Source organism: Oncorhynchus keta, chromosome 31 (assembly GCF_023373465.1).
Source record: "Oncorhynchus keta strain PuntledgeMale-10-30-2019 chromosome 31, Oket_V2, whole genome shotgun sequence".
Taxonomy (NCBI): Eukaryota; Metazoa; Chordata; class Actinopteri; order Salmoniformes; family Salmonidae; genus Oncorhynchus; species Oncorhynchus keta.
Window position 1 is genome coordinate 25470269 of NC_068451.1, and position 26033 is coordinate 25496301.

At 42.8% G+C, this 26033-nt stretch overlaps 2 protein-coding genes across 8 annotated transcripts in view; both read right to left on the reverse strand.

The window, feature by feature from the left end:
• LOC118367902 (non-homologous end joining factor IFFO1-like) overlaps nt 1-16911 on the reverse strand; it is a 36260-nt gene extending 19349 nt beyond the window's left edge. For all 7 annotated transcript variants that reach the window (XM_035751629.2, XM_052489219.1, XM_052489220.1 and 4 more), the window contains exons 1-2: nt 15508-16911; nt 4774-4834 (exon numbers count right to left, since the gene is read on the reverse strand). In XM_035751629.2, the coding sequence (XP_035607522.1) occupies nt 4774-4834; nt 15508-16493 (1047 nt within the window). In that variant the 5' untranslated portion in view covers nt 16494-16911. The remainder of the gene's footprint in view (nt 1-4773; nt 4835-15507) is intronic.
• A 218-nt stretch (nt 16912-17129) lies between these two features.
• On the reverse strand, nt 17130-25802 carry LOC118366569 (melanopsin-B-like). The gene is made up of 9 exons (XM_035749183.2): nt 25515-25802; nt 24482-24605; nt 22966-23116; nt 22624-22763; nt 19574-19712; nt 19040-19154; nt 18658-18738; nt 17904-18465; nt 17130-17804 (listed from the first exon to the last, which is right to left on the reverse strand). Exons 2-9 carry the CDS (start codon nt 24600-24602, stop codon nt 17572-17574), a joined length of 1542 nt encoding a protein of 513 aa, XP_035605076.1. The 5' UTR covers nt 24603-24605; nt 25515-25802; the 3' UTR covers nt 17130-17571.
• Between the last annotated feature and the right edge of the window lie 231 nt (nt 25803-26033).

Consider the following 26033-nt stretch of genomic DNA (forward strand, 5'->3'; position numbering starts at 1 on the left):
GAAGTTACTTCCCTCAGTCCATCTGCCACCATTATCTTTCAATCTGTGCTTCCTTCTTGTTCATGCCCAATAACGCCCATATCTGCTTTTAGTTAAGTTATAATGCTGACAGGACCTCTTCATGTCCCAAAAATAATACATGCCCATCTTATCCTATGGGCCCCTTATGTTTAGCTTGGTGTGTTCTTTGGTATGTCTGTCCTTATTAAGACTAGTAGACTATGTGTCTCTTCTCTTCTCTTCCTGTCCTAAAAATATATGTCCTGTCTATAGTCCATCCGTTGGTCATTTGGCTGACCCCCTCCTTTGTGTGTCCCTCTGACCTTGGCATGTCCAGCTGTCATATGCTCTCATGGCCTTACTTTGGTTTCCTGTCCTCTACAATAGACCATGCATTTTACCCTAAACATAATGCATTTTATGGCTTGGTTTCTTGGTCTTGGTTTCCTGTTTTTAGCAGAATGGCAAATGCACTAAGTGTATCTTCCTCTTGTGGTCTAATGTACACCTTTGCTCTACAGCCCTATATGTACAGCTTGCTCCCACAGTGGCTGTTGTCGTTGTGTTCCTGGTTCGAGCCCAGGGAAGAGCGAGGAGAGGGACGGAAGCTATACTGTTACACTGGCAATACTAAAGTGCTTATAAGAACATCCAATAGTCAAAGGTTAATGAAATACAAATGGTATAGAGAGAAATAGTCCTATAATTCCTATAATAACTACAACCTAAAACTTCTTACCTGGGAATATTGAAGACTCATGTTAAAAGGAACCACCAGCTTTCATATGTTCTCATGTTCTGAGCAAGGAACTTAAATGTTAGCTTTCTTACACGGCAAATATTGCACTTTTACTTTCTCCAACACTGTGTTTTTGCATTATTTAAACCAAATTGAACATGTTTCATTATTTATTTGAGGCTAAATTGATTTTATTGATGTATCATATGAAGTTAAAATAAGTGTTCATTCAGTATTGTTGTAATTGTCATTATTACAAATAAAAAACTTTTTTTTTTTTTAAATCGGCCGATTAATCGGTAGCGGCCCCTTTGGCCCCCCAATAATCGGTATCGGCGTTGAAAAATCATACTTGGTCGACCTCTAGTACCCATGCTGCTAAAAACCACTGCTACTCCAACTTCAGCGACATATGTGGCAGGGTCTACAGACAATCACGGATTACAAAGGGAAAACCAGCCAAATGGACGTCTTGCTCCCGGACAAGCTAAACACCTTCTTCGCATGCTTTGAGGATAACACAGTGCCACCAACACAGCCCGCTCCCAAGGACTGTGGAAGTGCACTGCCCGTACTTCAAGGACATCACCCACCCTAGCCATGGCCTGTTCACCCGCTATTGTCCAGAAGGCGATGTCAGGATGATAGCGGGGTGAACAGGCCGTGTCTCGGGTGGTTGATGTTCTAGATGATCTTTTTGGCCTTCCTGTGACATTGGGTGTTGTAGGTGTCCTGGAAGGCAGGCACCCTCTGGAGAGTCCTGCGATTGCGAGCAGTGCACTTCCGGTCACAAGACGCAGGCTTCCTTATTGTCCCTAGAATTTCCAAACAAACAGCTGGATGCAGGGCTTTCTCCCATGGAGCTCAATTTTTATGGAATGGTCTACCTATCCATGTGAGAGACGCAGACTCAGTCTCGACCTGTAAGTCTTTATTGAAGACTCATCTCTTCAGTAGGTCCTATGATTGAGTGTAGTCTGGCCCAGGGGTGTGAAGTTGAACGGCAAGGCACTGGAGCGACGAACCACCCTTGCTGTCTCTGCCTGGCCGGTTCCCCTCTCTCCACTGGGATTCTCTGCCTCTAACCCTATTACGGGGGCTGAGTCACTGGCTTACTGGTGCTCTTCCATGCCGTCCCTAGGAGGGGTGCGTCACTTGAGTGGGTTGAGCCACTGACGTGATCTTTCTGTCCGGGTTGGCACCCCCACACCACCCTTCATGGGCTATACTCGGCCTGGTCTCAGGGTAGTAGGTTGGTGGTTGAAGATATCCCTCTAGACGTGTGGGGGCTGTGCTTTGGCAAAGTGGGTGGGTTATATCCTGCCTGGTTGGCCCTGTCCGGGGGTATCATCGGACGGGGCCACAGTGTCTCCCGACCCCTCCTGTCTCAGCCTCCAGTATTTATGCTGCAATAGTTTGTGTCGGGGGGCTAGAGTCAGTCTGTTATATCTGGAGTATTTATCCTGTCTTATCCGGTGTCCTGTGTGAATTTAAGTATGCTCCCTTTAACTCTTTCTTTCCTCTCAGAGGACCTGAGCCCTAGGATCATGCCTCAGGACTACCTGGCCTGATGACTCCTTGCGGTCCCCAGTTCACCCGCTGTCCCCAGTCCACCTGCTGTTGATCCAGTTTCAACTGTTCTGCCTACGGATATGGAACCCTGACCTGTTGACCGAACGTGCTACCTTGTCCCGGACCTGCTGTTTTCAACTCTCTCTACCGTACCTGCTGTATCTAACTCTGAAAGATTGACTATGAAAAGCCAACTGACATTTACTCCTGAGGTGCTGACCTGTTGCACCCTCGACAACCACTGTGATTATTATTATTTGCCCCCGTTGGTCATCTATGAACGTTTGAACATCTTGGGCATGTTCTGTTATAATCTCCACCCGGCACAGCCTGATGAGGACTGGCCACCCCTCAGAGCCCGGCTCCTCTCTAGATTTCTTCCTAGGTTCTGGCCTTTCAAGTTTTTCCTAGCCACCATTCTTCTACATCTGCATTGCTTGCTGTTTGGGGTTTTAGGCTGGTTTCTGTATAGCACTTTGTGACATCGGCTGATGTAAAAAGGTCATTATAAATACATTTGAATGATTGATTGAGTACAGGTGCATCAAAACTGGGACCAAGAAACTGAAAAACAGCTCAAGGCCATCAGACTGTTAAATAGCCATCACTTGCCGGCTACCAACCGGTTACTCAACCCTGCACCTTAGAGGCTGCTATCCAATATACATAGATATGGAATCACTGGTCACTAATAAATGTTTGCATACTGTTTGACTCATTTCAGACCAAACCAGATGCGAAGGCATATCGCTGCAGAATGCTGTGGTAGCCATGCTGGTTAAGTATCCCTTGAATTATAAATAAATCACAGACAGTGTCACCAGCAAAGCACCCCCACACCATAGCACCTCCTCCTCCCTACTTTACGGAGGGAAATACGGAGATCATCCTTTCACCCACACAGCGGTTGGAACCAAACATGTCAAATTTGGACTCTAGACCAAAGGACAAATTTCCACCGGTCGAATGTCCATTGCACGTGTTTCTTGGCCCAAGCAAGTCTCTTCTTCTTATTGGTGTCCTTTAGTAGTGGTTTCTTTGCAGCAAAAAGGCCTGATTCACACGGTCTTCTCTGAACAGTTGATGTTGAGATGGGTCTGTTACTTTCTCTTTTCTTATTTGAGCTGTTATTGCCATAATATGGACTTGGTCTTTTACCAAATAGAGCTATCTTCTGTATACCGCCCCTACCTTGTCACAACACAACTTATTGGCTAAAATGCATTAGGATGGATAGCAATTCCACAAATTAACTTTTAATAAGGCACACCTGTTAATTGAAATGCATTCCAGGTGACTACCTCATGAAGCTGGTTGAGAGAATGCCAAGAGTGTGCAAAGCTGTCATCAAGGCAAAGAGTGGCTATTTGAAGAATCTCAAATATAAAATATATTTTGATTTGTTTAACACTTTTTTGTTACATGATTCCATGTGTGTTATTTCATAGTTCTGATGTCTTCACTATTATTTAAAAATAGTAAAAATAAAGAAAAGTTGAATGAGTAGGTGTTCTTAAACTTCTGACCGGTAGTGTATATTTCTTAACTCCATTCTTTTACTTTAGATTTGTGTGAATTGTCGTGAATTGTTAGATATTACTATTACAATATTTATCTCCACCCGCAATAACATCTGCTTAATATGTATGTGACCAATACAATTTGGAAGTAGGACGTCAAATGCCTTTCAGATGTAACTATCTGATGGGGACCAACGGTGCCATTTTGGGGAGTTGATATTGTTGCTGTAATTCAATCATGCTGAATGTGTGTAAGTAGCTCCACCCGTTCCTCAAATAGTTAACCATTTGGCTGTCTGATCATGACTGTCAGCTGCTTTCTGTAACACGTATGACGAACGTCATGGGAGGAGCATCTAACTAGTAGGTTAGGGATGTATACATAGCCTACAGTACAATTATGTTAGCTGTTTATAAACATACATATTAGGTTTATAAACATATATTAGGTTAGTGGTTTGCACACTATTCAACCAAGCTGTTTCATACAAGCAATTGTATTAGGTTGTTTTGCATGCGTCAGGGCAATGTCAAATGTGTCAACACCGCCAGAACCTGATGACACAGCGTCAGAGACAACACTGCGCCTCTGGCCCCACGCCCTAAGTTAGTGTATAGATCAGTGAGGAGGGCCTTTGTGTCTACAAGCATTGAGCTCCTAAACATTTCAATGTAATGTCTTGTTGTCATGTTTGATATGCTGACATGGCTTTGTTCTTATCCCTGCAAATCAACAGACATTTACCCCCTATGTATCAATCATTAAGAGAGGTCAGGCACACACACACACACACACACACACACACACACACACACACACACACACACACACACACACACACACACACACACACACACACACACACACACACACACACACACACACACACACACACACACACACACACACACACACACACACACACACACACACACAGTTACCTCCTGTAGGTCTTCCATCTTCTGCTGCATGTCCACTCTAACAGTGTACTCCTCCTCCCACCTACACAGCAAAATATAATGTGAAGTAAATTACACAGTAAAATGGCAACATCATAATAATAACTACTAATAATAACCCCTGGTCCATGAATCTGGGCCCCAGGGTCAGACAGCACCATCCATCTAGTGAACAGTAATCTCATTAAAAGCCTGTACAGTTGACATGTTAGAACTACAATGGCTGATTCAGTGACTCAACACACCACACCACACAGACCACACTGCCATTGCTGCTTAAAATGCAGAATACTGCGACATGTCGGAGCCTTTACCAAACTGCTCTTAAAACAAATAGGAGGTTATATAGTGTACAGAGAGACGTTTTTTGTGCCATTGTGCACACTGTTGTGATTGAGATAGATGGGTAAGGTGAGAGTGAGGGAGGGGGAGAGAGCGAGGGAGAGAGTGAGGGAGAGAGCGAGGGAAAGATGAGCTGAGCTCTCTTTGGAAGCCACCTCCCTTTTCCAGCAATCACAGCCTGCCGTGCAGAGTATACCGCATTGCAGATACTAGGTGGAGGGGAAGGCGCATGGCCGCATGCAGTTGGGGAGAGAGAAAGGTGTGGGGGAAGGGGGTTGAAGAGAGGAGAGTGGAGCTGGCAGTGGAGAGAGAGAGAGAGCAAATTTGGTATAGATCAGACATAACCTAACCCACTCTAGTCAAGTAATTAAAACAGGAAGATTTCACATCTGGTTGGAAATAAATAGGGAAATGATCTCAGAGAAAATGGTTGTCCTGTGTGGTACACAGGTACACCTGTCTCCCCCCATACATTAATGATGACACCTTCTCCATCCTAGAGGGGGAGATCAACCCTTTCCAGGCCCAGAGACATGTACTAGTCTGTGGCGACCTAAAGCCAGAACCCGACACTCTTAGCAGACAGGGAGACAAATACCTACTTGGAGGTGACAGCATTCCCTCCCCAATATGCCCCTTAGACACAACTGACAAAACAACCAACAGGTCACAACTCCTGCAGCTCTGTTGCATGCTGGGTCTAGACATAGTCAATGGTAGGCTTCGAGGGGACTCCTACTGTAGGTACACCTACAGCTCATCTCTTGGCAGTAGTACTATAGGACTACTTTATCACCGACCTCAACCCAGTGTCTCTCGGGAACAATCACAGTCATTCCACTGAGACCCCTATCAGATCACAGCAAAATCACCATCTTCTTGAACAGAGCAATACTCAACTAAGGCATTGAAGCTGAACAAACTACATGCTTTTAAGAAATACTATAGATGGAAGGAGGGTAGTGTAGAAAACAAAAAACGATTGGCCAACAACAAATCCAATCCCTCCTAGACAATTTCCAGGACAAAATGTTTCCCTGCAATAGTGAAGGTGTAAAAGTAGCCATAGGATGCCTGAACACTACATTTGATATATCAGCTAACATATCAAATTTAGAAAACTAAAAACAATTAGAAATGGTTTGATGAAGAACGCAAAAACCTAAGAAAGAAATTGAGAAACCTGTCCAACCAAAAACACAGAGACCCAGAAAACCTTAGCTTCCGCATTCAAGATGGTGAAACACTAAAATAATACAGAAATACACTAAGAGAAAATAAGGAACATCATTTCAGAAATCAGCTCAATGAAACTGAAGCTTCCATAGAATCAAATCACTTCTGGGAACATTGGAACACACTAAACAACACAAAGAGTTATCTATCCAAAATGGAGATGTCTGGATAAAACACTTCTCCCATCTTATTGGCTCTATAACAAACAACAACACAAAGAGTTATCTATCCAAAATGGAGATGTCTGGATAAAACACTTCTCCCATCTTATTGGCTCTATAACAAACAACAACACGAAGAGTTATCTATCCATAATGGAGATGTCTGGATAAAACACTTCTCCCATCTTATTGGCTCTATAACAAACAACAACACAAAGAGTTATCTATCCATAATGGAGATGTCTGGATAAAACACTTCTCCTATCTTATTGGCTCTATAACAAACAACAACACGAAGAGTTATCTATCCATAATGGAGATGTCTGGATAAAACACTTCTCCCATCTTATTGGCTCTATAACAAACAACAACACGAAGAGTTATCTATCCATAATGGAGATGTCTGGATAAAACACTTCTCCCATCTTATTGGCTCTATAACAAACAACAACACAAAGAGTTATCTATCCATAATGGAGATGTCTGGATAAAACACTTCTCCCATCTTATTGGCTCTATAACAAACAACAACACGAAGAGTTATCTATCCATAATGGAGATGTCTGGATAAAACACTTCTCCCATCTTATTGGCTCTATAACAAACAACAACACGAAGAGTTATCTATCCATAATGGAGATGTCTGGATAAAACACTTCTCCCATCTTATTGGCTCTATAACAAACAACAACACAAAGAGTTATCTATCCATAATGGAGATGTCTGGATAAAACACTTCTCCCATCTTATTGGCTCTATAACAAACAACAACACGAAGAGTTATCTATCCATAATGGAGATGTCTGGATAAAACACTTCTCCCATCTTATTGGCTCTATAACAAACAACAACACAAAGAGTTATCTATCCATAATGGAGATGTCTGGATAAAACACTTCTCCCATCTTATTGGCTCTATAACAAACAACAACACGAAGAGTTATCTATCCATAATGGAGATGTATGGATAAAACACTTCTCCCATCTTATTGGCTCTATAACAAACAACAACACAAAGAGTTATCTATCCATAATGGAGATGTCTGGATAAAACACTTCTCCCATCTTATTGGCTCTATAACAAACAACAACACGAAGAGTTATCTATCCATAATGGAGATGTCTGGATAAAACACTTCTCCCATCTTATTGGCTCTATAACAAACAACAACACAAAGAGTTATCTATCCATAATGGAGATGTCTGGATAAAACACTTCTCCCATCTTATTGGCTCTATAACAAACAACAACACAAAGAGTTATCTATCCATAATGGAGATGTCTGGATAAAACACTTCTCCCATCTTATTGGCTCTATAACAAACAACAACACAAAGAGTTATCTATCCATAATGGAGATGTCTGGATAAAACACTTCTCCCATCTTATTGGCTCTATAACAAACAACAACACGAAGAGTTATCTATCCATAATGGAGATGTCTGGATAAAACACTTCTCCCATCTTATTGGCTCTATAACAAACAACAACACAAAGAGTTATCTATCCATAATGGAGATGTCTGGATAAAACACTTCTCCCATCTTATTGGCTCTATAACAAACAACAACACGAAGAGTTATCTATCCATAATGGAGATGTATGGAGAAACCACTTCTCCCATCTTATTGGCTCTATAACAAACAACAACACAAAGAGTTATCTATCCATAATGGAGATGTCTGGATAAAACACTTCTCCCATCTTATTGGCTCTATAACAAACAACAACACGAAGAGTTATCTATCCATAATGGAGATGTCTGGATAAAACACTTCTCCCATCTTATTGGCTCTATAACAAACAACAACACAAAGAGTTATCTATCCATAATGGAGATGTCTGGATAAAACACTTCTCCCATCTTATTGGCTCTATAACAAACAACAACACGAAGAGTTATCTATCCATAATGGAGATGTCTGGATAAAACACTTCTCCCATCTTATTGGCTCTATAACAAACAACAACACAAAGAGTTATCTATCCAAAATGGAGATGTCTGGATTATCTTATTGGCTCTATAACAAACAACAACACAAAGAGTTATCTATCCAAAATGGAGATGTCTGGATAAAACACTTCTCCCATCTTATTGGCTCTATAACAAACAACAACACAAAGAGTTATCTATCCATAATGGAGATGTCTGGATAAAACACTTCTCCCATCTTATTGGCTCTATAACAAACAACAACACAAAGAGTTATCTATCCAAAATGGAGATGTCTGGATAAAACACTTCTCCCATCTTATTGGCTCTATAACAAACAACAACACGAAGAGTTATCTATCCAAAATGGAGATGTCTGGATAAAACACTTCTCCCATCTTATTGGCTCTATAACAAACAACAACACGAAGAGTTATCTATCCAAAATGGAGATGTCTGGATAAAACACTTCTCCCATCTTATTGGCTCTATAACAAACAACAACACAAAGAGTTATCTATCCATAATGGAGATGTCTGGATAAAACACTTCTCCTATCTTATTGGCTCTATAACAAACAACAACACAAAGAGTTATCTATCCAAAATGGAGATGTATGGATAAAACACTTCTACCATCTTTTCAGTTGTTTAACAAACAGCAAAAACATATACATGACCATTTACTAAACTTAGAATCAGCTATGAAAGACTACCAGAACCCACTGGATTCTCCAATTACATTGGATGAGCTACAGGCCTGTAGTGTTGATGGTATACTAAACTAAATTATTAAATATACAAACCACAAATAGGCTATTCTTAAACTCTTCAACATCATCCTCAGCACTGGCAACTTCCCCAATATTTGGAACGAAGGTCTGATCATCCCAATCCACAAAGTGGAGACAAATTTGACCCCAATAATTATAGTGGAATCTGCATCAACAGCAAAATCTGAAAAATCCTCTGCACCATCATCAACAGCAGACTCCATCATTTCCTCGTATTCACCCTGCACACCCTTACTGACAAACAAACCAAAATAAAGCAAAGTCTTCTCATGCTTTGTTGATTTCAAAAAAGCTTTTTGCAAAGGCACTTGAACAGCCTACAGCACCAGGCCTCACCATACTGGACTCACAAATCACATGTCTACTGTTTGCAGATGATCTGGTGCTTCTGCCCCCAACCAAGGAGGGCCGACAGCAACACTTAGATCTTCTGCACAGATTCTGTCAGACTTGGGCCCTGAAAGTGAATCTCAGTAAGACTAAATGAATGGTGTTCTAAAAAAGGTCCAGAAGCCATGACAACAAATACAAATTCTATCTAGATAGTGTTGCCCTAGAGCACACAAATAGTTATGTTGACCTCGGACTAAACATCAGCACCACAGCTGACTTCCACAAGGCTGTGAACAATCTGACAGACAAGGCAAGAAGGACCTTCTACCCCATCAAAAAGAGCATAAAGCTTGACATCCCAATCAGTAACAGAACCCATTGCCCTCTATGGTTGTGAGGTCTGGGTGGGGTCCACTCACCAATCAAGAATTCATTAAATGGGACAAACCCAATTGAGATTTTGCCTGCAGAATTCTGTAACAAATTACTTTGTGTGTAACGCAAAACCCAGAATGATGCATGCAGAGCAGAATTAGGACTACACCCACTAGTTATCAAAGTGCAGAAAAGAGCTGTTAAATTCTACAAACACCTAAAAGGAAGCGATGCCCACACATTCCACCACAAAGCCCTCACCTACAGAGAGATGAACCTAGAGAAGGGGCCCCTCAGCCAGCTGATTCTGAGTCTCTGTTCACAAACACAAACTGACCTCACAGAGCCCGAGGACAGAAACGTATTTAGACCAAAACAAATCATAAGAAAGCAAATGGATAACTATTTGACACACTGGAAAGAATCAACCCCAAAAAAACCTGTGTTTTTTATTTCACCTTTATTTAACCAGGTAGGCTAGTTGAGAACAAGTTCTCATTTACAACTGTGACCTGGCCAAGATAAAGCAAAGCAGTGCGACACAAACAACAGAGAGTTACACATGGAATAAACAAACACACAGTCAATAATATAATAGAAAAATCTATATACAGTGTGTGCAAATGTAGTATGATTAGGGAGGTAAGGCAATAAATAGGCCATAGTGGTCAAATAATTTCAATTTAGCAATTAAACACTGGAGTGATAAGTGTGCAGAAGATGAATGTGCAAGTAGAGGTACTGGGGTGCAAAAATGAAAAAAAAAAAATATATATATATATATATAAATAAATAACAACATGGGGATGAGGTAGTTGGGTGGGCTATTTACAGATGGGCTGTGTACAGGTGCAATGATCAGTAAGGCTCTGACAGCTAAATGCTATTTGGCCCTAAACATGGAGTACACAGTGACAGAATACCTGACCACTGTGACTGACCCAAAATGTATCCCCATAGACAGACCTGGCTATGTGCATAATGCCCACAAAATGAGGTGGAAACTGAGCTGAACTTCCTGAACTTTGGGCCCGTTGCCATGAGAGAAGTGCAGCACAAAAAAACATTGTAAATACCACCAATATTTATGTTGATTTATCTTCCCCTACTATTCGCACTACAACCATATGCACATTGATATAACACTGTACATAGCTGATATATAACACAAAACATTAAAAAATATATTTTTCAAAACCTTGTGAGTGCAATGCTTACTGTTAATTTCTAATCGTTTTTGGTGACATTGTTTTATGTATTCTCACTTCTTCGTTTACTGTTTGTCTCACTTGCTGTGGCAATGTAAAGATGTTTCCCATGCCAATAAAGCCGCATTTAATTTGATGAGAGAGAGCGAGAAAGAGACAGAGAGAGAGAGACAGAGAGAGAGAGAGAGAGAGAGACAGAGAGAGAGGAGACATAGAGAGACAGAGAGACAGAGAGAGACAGAGAGAGACAGAGAGAGACAGAGACAGAGAGAGACAGAGACAGAGACGACAGAGAGAGACAGAGACAGAGACGACAGAGAGAGAGAGAGAGAGAGACAGAGAGAGAGAGACACAGAGAGAGACAGAGAGAGAGAGAGACAGAGAGAGACAGAGAGAGACAGAGAGAGACAGAGAGAGACAGAGAGAGAGAGAGAGACAGAGAGAGAGAGACAGAGAGAGAGGAGACAGAGAGAGAGACAGAGAGAGAGAGACAGAGAGAGAGGAGACAGAGAGAGAGAGACAGAGAGAGAGAGACAGAGAGAGAGGAGACAGAGAGAGAGAGACAGAGAGAGCGAAAGACGGAGACAGAGAGAGAGAGACAGAGAGAGAGGAGAGAGAGAGAGAGACAGAGAGAGAGACAGAGAGAGACAGAGAGAGAGAGACAGAGAGAGAGACAGAGAGAGACAGAGAGAGAGAAAGACAGAGACAGAGAGAGAGAGGTGAAGGGGGGATGATAATACAGGACAGAGCAGGTCAGGAAAATAAGGGAGGAGACAGTAAGAGGGTACAGTGGTGTAAAGTACTTAAGTAAAAACACTTTAAAAGTACTATTTAAGTAGTTTTTTTTGGGTAACTTTTACTTCACTACATTCCTAAAGAAAATGCATGTAGTTTTTATTCCATCCATTTTCCCTGACACCCAAAAGTACTCGTTACATTTTGAATGCTTAGCGGGCCAGAAATGGTCCAATTCACACACTTATCAAGAGATCATTCCTGGTCATCTCTACTGCCTCTGACCTGTCAGACTCACTAAACACAAATGCTTAGTTTCTGAATGATGTCTGAGTTAAAGGTCGACCGATTATGATTTTTCAACACCGATACCGATTATTGGAGGACCCAAAAAAGCCGATACCGATTTTGTATATATATATATATATATATATATTACAACAATACTGAATGAACAATGAACACTTAATATAATACATAATAATAATAAATAAAATAAAATCTATTTAGTCTCAAATAAATAATGAAACATGTTCAATTTGGTTTAAATAATGCAAAAACACAGTGTTGGAGAAGAAAGTAAAAGTGCAATTTGTGCCATGTAAGAAAGCTAACGTTTCAGTTCCTTGCTCAGAACATGAGAACATATGAAAGCTGGTGGTTCCTTTTAACATGAGTCAATATTCCCAGGTAAGAAGTTTTAGGTTCTAGTTATTATAGGAATTATAGGACTATGTCTCTCTATACCATTTGTATTTCATATACCTTTGACTATTGGATGTTCGTATAGGCTCTTTAGTATTGCCAGCCTAATCTCGCGAGTTGATAGGCTTGAAGTCATAAACAGCGCTGTGCATTCAAGCACTGCTAAGAGCTGCTGGCAAATGCAGTAAAGTGCTGTTTGAATGAATGCTTACAAGCCTGCTGCTGCCTACCTCGGCTCAGTCAGATTGCTCTATCAAATCATATACTTAATTATAATATAATAAACACACAAATACAAGCCGTAGGTCATTAATATGGTAAAATCCGGAAACTATCATTTCGAAAACGAAACGTTTATTAAACGTTTATTATTTCAGTGAAATACAGAACCGTTCCGTATTTTATCTAACGGGTGGCAACCCTTTGTCTAAATATTGCTGTTACATTCCACAACCTTCAATGTTATGTCATAATTATGTAAACTTCTGGCAAATTAATTTTGGTCTTTGTTAGGAAGAAATGGTTCACACAGTTTGCAACGAGCCAGGCGGCCCAAACTGCTGCATATACCCTGACTCTGCTTACACTGAACACAAGATAAGTGACACAATTTCCCTAGTTAATATTGCCTGCTAACATTAATTTATTTTAACTACATATGCAGGTTTAAAAATATATATTTGTGTATTAACTTTAAGAAAGGCATTGATGTGTTTGGTTAGGTACATTTGTGCAACGATTGTGCTTTTTTTCACAAATGTGCTTTTGTTAAATCATCACCCGTTTGGTAAGTTGAAGTAGGCTGTGATTCGATGATAAATTAACAGGCACCGCCTTGATTATATTTTTTATTTTTATTTTACCTTTATTTAACCAGGCAAGTCAGTTAAGAACAATTTCTTATTTTCAATGATGGCCTATGAACAGTGGGTTAACTGCCCGTTCAGGGGCAGAACGACAGATTTGTACCTTGTCAGCTCGGGGGTTTGAACTTGCAACCTTGCGGTTACTAGTCCAACGCTCTAACCACTAGGCTACCCTGCCGCCCCGCAACGCAGGACAAGCTAGACTAGTAATATCATCAACCATGTGTAGTTAACTAGTGATTATGTTAAGATTGAATGTTTTTTATAAGATAAGTTTAATGCCATCTAGGAACCTACCTTGGTTCCTTGCAGCCACAAGGTCCTTTTGATGCTGCACTCGGTAACAGGTTGTCATCCTGCCACGCAGTCTCCTCGTGGATTGCAATGTAATCAGCCATAATCGGCATCCAAAAAGGCAGATTACCGATTGTTATGAGAAGTTGAAATCGGCCCTAATTAAATCGGCCCTGCCGTAGGACGACCTCTAGTCTGAGTGTTGGGGTGTGCCCCTGGCCATCCGTAAAAATAAAATAAAAACATGAACAATATTTTGCACGCCCAATTTTTCAGTTTTTGATTTGTTAAAAAAAGTTTGAAATATCCAATAAATGTCGTTCCACTTCATGATTGTGTCCCACTTGTTGTTGATTCTTCACAAAAAAATACAGTTTTATATCTTTATGTTTGAAGCCTGAAATGTGGCAAAAGGTCGCAAAGTTCAAGGGGGCCGAATACTTTCGCAAGGCACTGTATCTTATAGTGAAACTACCTTCTTGAAGTGAATTAATAGTCCTGTGGGTTTCCCTCTCTCTACATGTTGCCTGCAGGTAGATTTAACTGCATTACTACAACAACAGACTCATGACAGAGATAACAATCTTTCACTACACTGGAGGCCTAAATCACATCAATGACTGTGCAGTACAGATGCTATCAGATATATGGATGTCTGAAGGTGAAACAAGCCTGGACTTGACTCACTTGGAGGTGGCAGTAAGGTCACATGCCTCATGAAATCACAATAAACAAACAAAACAGCCACAAACACACACTTGTCCCAGGTCCCTTGTCCCTGACCCTACCCAGCCTTCCTAATGGGACATACATGCTTGTCTATCACCTTACATTCATTGGGTATGGCATTTTCGCTGAGATATATTTATCCAAATCAACATATGGTCATACCTTCAGTATAGACCATGTCTATGTGACCTGTGCAGTGTGAATCAAAGCCACAGCCCTGCTGTTAATAGTGCCACAAATCAGCCGCCCGGGTTCTAGTTCTGTCATAGAATACAAACTGCAGCCATTTCAAACGTGCAGAGGTGGTGGTGGTCTCTGCATCAGATTCCTGTCACTGTGTTTGGCCCATTACCCTTTTTTTCTAAAGGGGCACTAAGTAGATATTCTTTCCCCAAACCATAAGTCAAATCTTCAAATACTTGAGCTGTGCTTGATTTATATATAGTTTGCCTGGTTCAAATGGAATAGTCTCAAAAGTACAAAATCAATGCAGTAATCCCAAAAGTACAAACAGCTAAATCAAGCATACCCTGACCTAGGTCTGGAGTCCACTAGCTAGTGGGAAACTCAAGAGTTCAAAGGTCTTTGAACGTCAAAAGCATTGGTTTGATTGTTGAGACAGAGCCTTCCTGTGTTGGATCTCAGTTACATGACTTCATTCTGAGTCAGTTATGGTCTGATAATGTTTGGTATTTCCCCCCAGCTGCCCTTTGCATCTCTAGCAATAAGAATGGTGTGGGCTGTGGCAGAAATAGACAGAACACAGGCAGGACACAGCTGCTCTCAGAGGCCATCTGTTGTAACAGGGCCTTTCACTTCACCCAAGTGGCATGAGCAAAATAATACATGTACGCCTATTATAGTTTCACTAAGTTACATCAACTGACTTTTACCAAGAGACGTTTAATCACAACTCTAGGTCCCCATGCACCTTTACACCCGTCACACACACGTTAATTAGGCCTTACTTTGGTGAATAAATCAACAAAGGTTGATCCTATTTACCTGCGTTTGTACTCATCTCTCTCCCTCTTGACTTTGGCCAGGACGTTGTACAGGGCTCTGATCTCCGGGGTAATGGTATCAATCTGGACCCCGACCCCATCCGGCTGGACCCAGGACACACCGGGGCTGGTGACGCGCGTCTCCACGCCAGAAGCAAGCTTGCGGGTATGGTTGTAGGACCAGATAGTACCGGGGAGGAACCGGGGAGGCGGGTTGGTGGGGGTTCCAGTGCCAGTACTGAAAACCGTTTTCCCGTTGGTGATTGAATTGGACCCGGCTGGAGAGTCGATTGTCGGGGTTGATAGGCTTACCGTGATGGTCGGATTATGATTCGGTTCGGTGGGGTTTGTTTCAGCTTTGTTATTGGACTCAAGCGTGAGGATAGTGGGTCGTCTCGCAGAGTTATTGGTGTTTTGGAACGGGAGTGACCCGGGCCTGAGCGGGATAGTTCCCACAAACCCGGTCTGTACACCTGTTTCTTGGGTATGGGCCCGTCTAGCGCTTTCAGAACAACTTCCATCACAGCTGTTCTTCGTAGCCAACGCCTGTTGTAGTTGTTTCTCCAAAATCTTATTCCTTCGCTCAAGTTCATGCACTTTGGCCAGAAAGCATCGAAACCGTAAGTTCAGTGTCTTTAGGACACTGATATTGGAGCCCAGGTCGTTCCTCAGTGCCATCGCTGCAGGAGGTTGGGGCACAGACCGGTGATAAGAGTGGTTATTATGGTTCAGATGCAGGTAAGCTTGTGAGGGTGTGCTGAAATCGAACGCTGGCTGAGTCTCCGAGCCCAGTCCGGGATGGTCGCCCAGGAAGAAAGATGTCGGGTCGGGCGAGCAGAAGACGGCTTCGGGTAGAAGGCCTGAGGGGGAATCCGGATGACTCGGTCCTCCTTGGTTCTGCTGCTGTTGATGTTGGAGAAGCGAGTTCGCCTCTAACAAAGGATTCATACTATGGTATGGAAAACTAAAGCGCTGCAGATCTGGCATGAACACGGACGGTAATTTTCTCCGTATAAAATCACAAAAATAAAATAATGACAGGCTGAAAGTTGACTTGTTGTTCGATACCAGGCGTGACGTTCCACCTATACCAGGTTACGTAACTGTTTCTAATTACGAATGTTTCCTCGATTTATCTCCGGTCGGTCTAAAGAGGCTCGTAGAATAAGTTCCCTCGCTCTTCCTGTCTGGCTCTGTTGCTGGATAACGGGCGCCCCAAAAAACAATGCCGAATAGGCCGGTCCGACGGCTATGCGCAGGCGACAACACTCAAATGTATTTCAGAAAAGTAATGTTTTGGTATACAGCCTATATGAGAGAAAGTACTGTTAAATGCTGCAAATCTCTAATGTATTACAAATAATTCCAGTGTCTTCCGTCAACGCTTCTCTGGCTCCAAAGTGGCCACAAGACACAACAAGTGCTGCAAGATTTGCAGAGCTGGGAAGCTACCGTAAATACACAAGTAGCTGGTTTTCTGTGCCCAGTAGGCTACGAACAGTTCCATAAGACCTCTTAGAGTCCTAGTTCACGATTTGGGGAGGTGTTATCACGAACATTTCCACTTGTGAATGTAATTTTATGGTCACACCATAGGCAACAAGATTTTCCCACTTGGCTCGATTTTATTTTGTTACAAAATACACACATACAATTTTACACACTATTCTATTGTGTGAAACTATAATGTGAACCATAACCCACAGGCCTATCAGGACAGTGTTGACAAAGACAACAAAAAAACTACAACATAGACTAAACTAAAAGATGGAATACCATTTTCAAAACTGCAGCAGACATCTTGTTGGTGCTTAGATATAAAGGTAAAAAATACACACAATATGTAAAAAATACAACATAGTGTATATTTTACATATCATAATTGTTGGTTATATAATAATACTAATGTTTTGGCTACATTTAAAAAAGACTCACTACTCAAAACACTCACTATGATACAATACTCTGGTTGTTCTTAGACAAAACATGTTTTATTTTAAATCTGTTTTTAAAGAGGTCTCTGCTCCTAAACACCTCCATCCTCTCAACATCTCTTATCCATCTATCACTCGGTCATCAGACTACTAGAGGTGGAACCCCCCAGCTCTCTCCCTGCTTCGCTCAGACTCTGCCCGTCTATGTTGACCTGTGTGTCCAGCGAGGCCACGCCCAGTGCGTCCCACCCTACCGAGATGGTGTCGCCAGCCCTCTCTTTCTTCCCCAACTCCACCATGGGCATGGCCTTGGGGTTGCTCCTCCCTCGCCAGCTGTGGCAGTAGGAGAGGCTGCCTTTGGGGGCTGAGGAGAGAAAGAGGAGAAGAGAGAAAGAAAATGTGTGAGTTATCAGTCATTCTGCACCTGTCCAGTCCACACCTGTAGCTATGAAAGACTCCTTACTGTCAGAGTAGCTCCCTGCTCTTCCCTGCATTCTCCTCTCCCCGTTCTGTCTCCCAAACAGCATGTCGTACACGTCCTCTCTGAACTCCTTGTTCATGATCTGGTAGATGAAAGGGTTAATCATGCAGTGAGACTTGGCAAACATTGCTGGTATCAGAGACACCATAGGTGGCAGGCAGGACACCGGCCGGTTGCTCCCTGTCTCCGACTCCCCCTCCTGGCCTGGGGCTGAACTGCGCGTGGAAGCAACAGGCAGACTGTGGCCTAAGCCAGAATAGGAGTATGGATCTGGGTTGGTCACGTCCCGCAAGGATTCTCCAGGGTCGTAGTAGACGCTTCCGTAGTTTTCCGTGGAGGTCCAATTGAGGAGACCCATAATGCTGGGGATGTTGGGTAAGGCTGAGGCCATCCCAGTGGATCCTCCAGTCCCCATGGAGGGGCCTCCTCCCTGCATGGCCTCCCCGGCCCAATTCTCCTCCTTGGGGGCCAAGGCAGAGTAGAGGGAGACAATGGCATAGGGAGTCCAGGATAAGAGGAAGGTGGAGCACACCACAGCTGCTATCTGGGACAGACAGACAATAGATGAAACAACAGAAAGATATAATGTGCTGTCTGTACTTACACACTTGTTACAATGTTAATACAAAAGTTATTCCCTGGTAGTTCCTCTGCCTGGAATAAAGCAGATGTTACGACATCTTTCATTTCAAGTCAGTAACTAAGCTTCTTCTAACATAGTCTGCTTTCCACATACCTTTGTGAGTCTCAGGTCTTTGTTGGTGTGAATGACAGTTGAGGAGGGAATAGATGCCAGAGCGCGACTAGAACGGTAAACCTACACAGAGAGACATGTCAGTAAACACAAACAAATTCACAAGGGCCACGCTCGCTAGACCACCAGTTGGCTACAGCTATTGAGTCCACCATCACGGTAATAGATCATGCTTGCTGGACTGTACGCACCATGCATTCCATACGTTATAGTGTGCCCCACTGAAAATATGCCAGGACAATTGATTGATTGACAATCAATGAGTTACATGGCATGCTGTTTTCTGTAGAGTCTGAGTTGAGTTCCCTGGACTCTCCCCTACTGAATCAGCTTTTTTGTGCCAGCTGGGTGCAGTTTCTCTCACCGTCAGCAGAATGGTCATGTAGGAGGCGACGATGGTCAGTGTGGGGAGAAAAAAGCACATGATCAGGATCAGCAAGATGTAGAGCCTGTCGATCAAAGATGACCTCATCCCCCACCTCAAAGAAAAGAGGAAGATGTATATTTATACATACTTTTATAACCTCATACGGCAGCGTAGCCTAGTGGTTAGAGCGTTGGACTAGTAACCGGAAGGTTGCGAGTTCAAACCCCCGAGCTAACACGGTACAAATCTGTCGTTCTGCCCCTGAACAGGCAGTTAACCCACTGTTCCCAGGCCGTCATTGAAAATAAGAATATGTTCTTAACTGACTTGCCTGGTTAAATAAAGGTAAAATTTAAAAATAATTCAAATACCCAGGCTGAATTGCTACTGCTGGATGAGATGAATACCTTAATAACTGCAGACTCGCACGCACACACACACACACACACACACACACACACACACACACACACACACAAAAAAAACACCAAAACACCAAAACAGAGTCTAATAAGAGAGAGTCAGGAGTACCAGTTGATGGTGCAGCTGGTCCCAAAGGGTTCTGGTCCGTAGCTGCCGAAGCCAAAAACAGGCAGGGAGGCCCAGAATAGAGAGTAGATCCACACCAGCCCTATGGACATGGACATGTGACGTCTCTCGATCCACTGACCTGGTAGAGAGAGATGGAGGAATGTTATTCTTTTATTTCACCATTATTTATTCTCATTGGGTAAGATATATTTTTTGAGAGACACCTGATTGTCCAGCATGTACTATATTATAACCAGACACATAGGAGAGGGATATGAATAAAGTGAAGCACATTTTTCATTTATTTTAGCAGGGAGTCTCATTGAGACCAAGGTATCTGTTGCAAGTGAGCCCTGAAAATGGTTGCTAGTAGTTGAAATGGTTGTGTGTGATATTTACGGGTTTCTATTTCTTTATGTAGTGTTGCATGTTGGTATCCCAGACATTAACCCTGCCTGACAATTACCCTTTCTTTAAAAAAAAAGTGCTACCTTTATTTAACTAGGCAAGTCAGTTAAGAACAAATTCTAATTTTCAAAGACGGCCTGGGAACAGTGGGTTAACTGCCTTGTTCAGGGGCAGAACGACAGATTTCTACCTTGTCAGCTCCGGGATTCAATCTTGCAACCTTTTGGTTACTAGTCCAACACTCTAACCACTAGGCCACCTTCCCTTTCCCATAGTTACCTGCGTGACTACCCCTAACCAGCAATACAATAACATCATTGCTGCCTAGTGTCTACATAACTGAAAAGTCATCTCCAGGTCAACAAGATCAATCTGGAGTCTGGACCAATCAAAAATATCAAAAACTGCTCTTACAATAGTGCCCCCAATTATCTCTACAACGTGGGCTTGAAGAAAGAGTCGGACATACAGACAAACAGATTATAAACTACACTACATGACCAAAGGTATGTGGACACCTGCTCGTCCAACATCTCATTCCAAAATCATGGCCATTGGTATTTATTTGGATCCCCATTAGCTGTTGCAAAAGCAGCAGCTACTCTCCCTGTGGTCCACATAAAACATGAAACATAATACAGAACATCAATGGACAAGAACAGCTCAAGAACAGAACTACATACATGTTTTTAAAGGCACACGTAGCCTACATATCAATAACATACACACAAACTATCTAGGTCAAATAGGGGAGAGGTGTTGTGCCCTGAGCTGTTGCTTTATCTGATTTTTACAACCAGGTTTGATGTTTATTTGAGCAATATGAGATGGAAGGAAGTTCCAAGCAACAAGGGCTCTATATAATATTGTACACTTTCTTGAATTTGTTCTGGATTTGGGGTCTGTGAAAAGACCCCTTGATGGCATGTCTGGTGGGATAAGTGTGTGTGTCAGAGCTGTGTGTAAATTGACAATGCAAACAGTTTGGGATTTTCAACACATGAATGTTTCTTATAAAGTGAAGTGATGCTGCAGTCAGTCTCTCCTCAACTCTTAGCCAAGAGAGACTGGCATGCATCATATGTATATCAGCACTCTGAATACAATGAAGAACAAAACGTGCTGCTCTGTTCTGGGCCAGCTGCAGCTTAAATAGGTCTTCACTTGCAGCACTGGACCACACGACAAATATGGAGTTGGAGTTGAATAATATGGAATTGGGCCCCCTTTGCTGCTATAACAGCCTCCACTCTTCTGGGAAGGCTTTCCACTAGATGTAGTAACATTGCTGCAGGGCCTTGCTTCCATTCAGCCACAATAGCATTAGTGAGGTCTGGCACTGATGTTGGGCGATTAGGCCTGGCTCGCAGTCGGCGTTCCAATTCATCCCAAAGGTGTTCCAAAGGGTTAAGGTCAGGGCTCTGTGCAGGCCAGTCATGTTCTTCCACACCGATCTCAACAAACCGTTTCTGTATGGACCTCGCTTTGTGCATGGTGGCATTGTCATGCTGAAACAAGAAAGGGCTGCCACAAAGTTGGAAGCACAGAATCGTCTAGAATATCATTCATTGTATGCTGTAGCATTAAGATTTCCCTTCAGTCGAACTAAGGGACCTAGCCCGAACCATGGAAAAAAACAACCTGACCATTATTCCTCATCCACCCAACATTACAGTTGGCACTATGCATTCGGGCAGGTAGCGTTCTCCTGACAAGATTAGTTCGTCAGACTGCCAGATGGTGAAGAGTTTACACTGCTCCAGAGTCCAATGGCAGCAAGCTTTACTCCACAAACAGTTATTGCTCTGACTTTGCTTCCAAAAGCAGTTTGGAACTCGGTAGTGTGTTTTGCAACAGAGGACAGACGATTTTTACGAGCGACATGCTTCAGCACTTGGCGATCTCGTTCTGTGAGCTTGGGTGGCCAACCACTTCACACTTCACAATAACAGCACTTACAATTGACCTGGTCAGCTCTAGCAGGGTTGAAATTTGATGAACTGACTTGTTGGAAAGGTGCCATCTTATGACGGTGCCACATTGAAAGTCACTGAGCTCTTCAGTGAGGCCATTCTCCTGCTTATGTTTGTCTATGGAGATTGCATGGCTGCGTGCTCAATTTTATACACCTGTCAGCAACAGGTGTGGCTAAAATAGCCGAATCCACTAATTTGAAGGGGTGTCCACATATTTTTGTATATATAGTGTATGTTTAGATTAGATCATTGAATGCAGAGGTTCTGTTCAATATTCTGTTCAAAATCAATCATCTGACATGCACAGTATAAAGGGCATATTCAAAGCAAGGGCCTTATTTATGCTCTGACCCACTGACGAAAGCCTCAGGGAAAACCAGGAAGTCAATGAGGCCACTAAAAGGGGTCAGGGGTCAACAACATCATTTTGTGTCACCCCTTTTCTTCTCTCAATTGAGTATCAGACATGTATTTCATGTACTGAAATGTTTGAAGAAATATCAGATAAGGATGAAGGATAAATGTAGCCTACGGAAGCTAAATGTTTTTGGGATTCAACAACACTTTATCATTGTCTTCCCAAAGGAAAATATGTAAGAAATGTATCAAATGAAGAATATAATAAGTATGTACACACGACTCAAAAAGATAGCAAAAAGAACTGACCGTATCTGAAGCTGCAGATCTTGAGGCAGCGGTCCAGAGAGATGAGACAGGTGGTGATGAGGGAGCCGATCCCAAAAACAAAGCCCTGCAACCCGTACCACAGGCACCCTGCTTCCCCAAACACCCAGCCATGGGACACACTGGTGGACCAGAGGAGGAGTTAATGACCTGATCATGTTCATTGGTCGTTGGAACACTAAGCACTTTGTCTGATTCATGGGATGTGAGTGTAAACTGTCAATTGATCTGGATAAAAGACATCTGCATCATATCATTCTGTCTAGTTTGATATTCATACTATCAGTATGGGGGATTGAAGATTGGTTGACAGGAATTGCTCACCTGGAAATTATGAGGCATGGCGCCCCCAAGAGGCTGTATCCAAAATCACAGATGGCCAGGTTAATAGTCATGAGTTCTGGTGGTCTGAGTTTCTTCTTCTTTCTACAGTAAACCAACAGCACTATGCCATTCCCAACCACGGACACTACACCTGGAGAAGAAGAGAGGAGAGAAGGAAGAGAGGAGCGGGGAGATAGGAGGTTTGAAGCGACGGGGAGAGAGAGAAAGATAGAAGTATAGAGACAGACCAGCTCACTGTCTGCTCTTGGGTATAATAAGGGTCAGTAAACCGTCTGTCATTTAATATTTCATCCGCTGCTACCTTCCTGACCCCCTCAACCCACTATGCGGCTTTGGAAGCATCGGGGAACCAATCCAAAGTGAATAAATGCTCTAGCTGAATCGACATGGTTGCTGGCTGGCTGGCTGGCCAGTGGGGTGCAGGGTGCTGTTCATAGCCTCATTTGATTTGTTGTGTAGGTAATTATTGGGAGCAACAGGTATGGAATGTTCCATGCTGTGATTCCTCATGTGTGTCCTCTCCTCTCTTCTTTCCTCTCACCTTTCCTCTCTCCTTTCCACTCTCCTCTCTCATTTCCTCTCTCATCTCTCTATGTATCCTCTGTCCTTTCCTTTCTCCCCTGTCCTCTCACATTTCTTCTCTCTATGTATCCTCTGTCCTTTATGTATCCTCTTTCCTTTCCTTTCTCCCCTGTCCTCTTTCCTTTCCTCTCTCTATGTATCCTCTCTCCTCTGTCCTCTCTCCTCTCTTCTCTCTGTGTATCCTCTCCTCTCTGGTGTGACCCTGGGGTTGCCATGCTAATACACTTTGTATTCAGTCTGTCTCCACAGCTCCGTAATGGAAACAGTCATAGAGAGTTAGATCACTGACTGACTTGATCAGAAAGGTTGATCCTGATGGATGACAGATCTGTGTTGAAACAAAGTAAACCCATTCAGCCATCTGCGTGGGCTCTGGATTCCGATGATTAAGATGTGAAAAGCTGTTGCCCAGCTTATATATCGAAAAACTTTCAGTCCTCTGGGATCAAATTATATTTTGTTCATATTGTTTTTAAGTCTTGATTTATCTGAACAGAATTTCACCCCCATAAATATACCTTAAGCCAAGCCTAATACTTCTACACTGTACAGATTATGTTCTGATTATTCTACCAGTGAGTTACTCAGGAGGAATACCAACCAAATTCTGACATTAACTGACACCAACACTGAATCTCTCGTCTGTGATGAGAGATGCCTAATTTCAAATCAACCAACAATCCTGAGCCTCTATGCCCAAGTCTCTAGACACTTGTATAGATCTGAAATGATTTGATGTAGTATGGTAATATCTCAAACTTGCCCTCTACGCTTTGAGGATTTTTCACCATATTGCTTATAGTACAAGTAGTGTAAAATCCAATCCTTTCAAATCTCTATCAGTGGTTAGAGGGTATAGGGGTATAGTGGCTAGGGGTGAATGTGTTGTAGGCAGATGGTAGATTTGACTCACCTGTGAGGATGAGGAAGATGGCAACTCCCAGGTCAGTACTGGGGGAGAGGTGAGAAAGGAAGGCAGGGGGGATGGAGGATGGGACAGAGCCCCTCCACGAGCCATTTCCTCCCAGAGACATCAACTGGTGGAGAAAAGAAGACAGAGAGAGATTTTACTGTAAAGCCCAGTAGATAGAAGAGGTCAAAAGAGAGTGGATGAGAGTAACGTACTGTTACAGAGAATGTGCTAGAAAGTGGAAGGTAAGAGGATTTAACCCCCTAGACATGCACAGAAAAACAGAGTGAGAGTTAGAGTTGTTAAATTCCCTATAGTATTAGCTAACGCGGATATAGATAGAGAAAGAGAGAAAAAGACAGACAGCAATGGTGGGGTAGTTATATATTGATGGAGAGAGCAAAAAAGAGAAGAGGAGAGAGGAGAAGGGAGAGTAGAGGGGAACATTTCGAGGAGAGCAGAGAGGGTAGGGGAGAGGAGAGGGGAAAGGGTAGAGGAGAGCAGAGAGGGTAGGGGAGAGTAGAGGGGAAAGGGTAGAGGAGAGCAGAGAGGGTAGGGGAGAGGAGAGGGGAAAGGGTAGAGGAGAGCAGAGAGGGTAGGGGAGAGGAGAGGGGAAAGTTTAGAGGGTAGGGGAGAGGAGAGGGGAAAGGGTAGAGGAGAGCAGAGAGGGTAGGGGAGAGGAGAGGGGAAAGGGTAGAGGAGAGCAGAGAGGGTAGGGGAGAGGAGAGGGGAAAGGGTAGAGGAGAGCAGAGAGGGTAGGGGAGAGGAGAGGGGAGACAGGGGGTGAGCCAGTGTATTACAGACAGAAATGTGTAAAAGTAAAAAGTACACAATCAGGGGAAAAGTGGAGAATTGGAAAAGCAGGAAGAGAAAAAGAGAGACAGACAATTGAAACACACACAACTATTATCACAGAATCAAACTCACTGTTCAGTTCAAAGCTGAAAGGAGATCACTCTCACACACACACACACACACACACACTAATGAGAAATCAACAGGTGACACACACACCAAGAGGAGCATTCTTACTCACCTTCCTCTTCGTCTGTCAACCTGCCCCTCTCTACCTCTCTTTTTTACTTCCTATCTCACTCTTTTGTTCAGTACGTCTGTGTTGTGAGTTAAGCTCTTTTTTAAATCTTAAGCCTCTGTCAATTTTTGTGCTCTATTTCTGAGAAGAGTAAATCAACTTGCTGTCGACAATCTGGCGGAGAAATGATCAGTGAGTGTGTGGTCTGAAAAGGCACACAGAGGGAAAATAAATGGAAGGATCTGAGCCTTTTTGACCTCCCTCTCTCTCTCTCTCTCACTCTCATCAATCTCTTTCTCTCTCTTCTATGCTCTCACCCTGTTTCTCTCTCTCTTCCATGCTCTCTCTCTTTCTCTCTCTCTCACTCTCTCTCTATCCATTGTTTAAACTGAATGCTGTAGAAGAGATATCACCAATTGTGATATAATAAGAGCACACATGCAACGGACTCATAATTTGTATGTGTCTGTGTCTAACAATGAGAGCAACAACACCCAGGAGACACACGTCTTCTCTTCAATA

Excerpts from the sequence above, each read along its gene's own strand:
- LOC118366569 (XM_035749183.2), bottom strand. The coding sequence starts at position 24,602 with ATGTCTCTGGGAGGAAATGGCTCGTGGAGGGGCTCTGTCCCATCCTCC. Across the intron at positions 23,117-24,481 it reads CATCTTCCTCATCCTCACAG|GTGTAGTGTCCGTGGTTGGG; the intron begins GTGAGTCAAATC and ends CTTCTTCTCCAG. Across the intron at positions 22,764-22,965 it reads CCATGCCTCATAATTTCCAG|TGTGTCCCATGGCTGGGTGT; the intron begins GTGAGCAATTCC and ends CTGGTCCACCAG.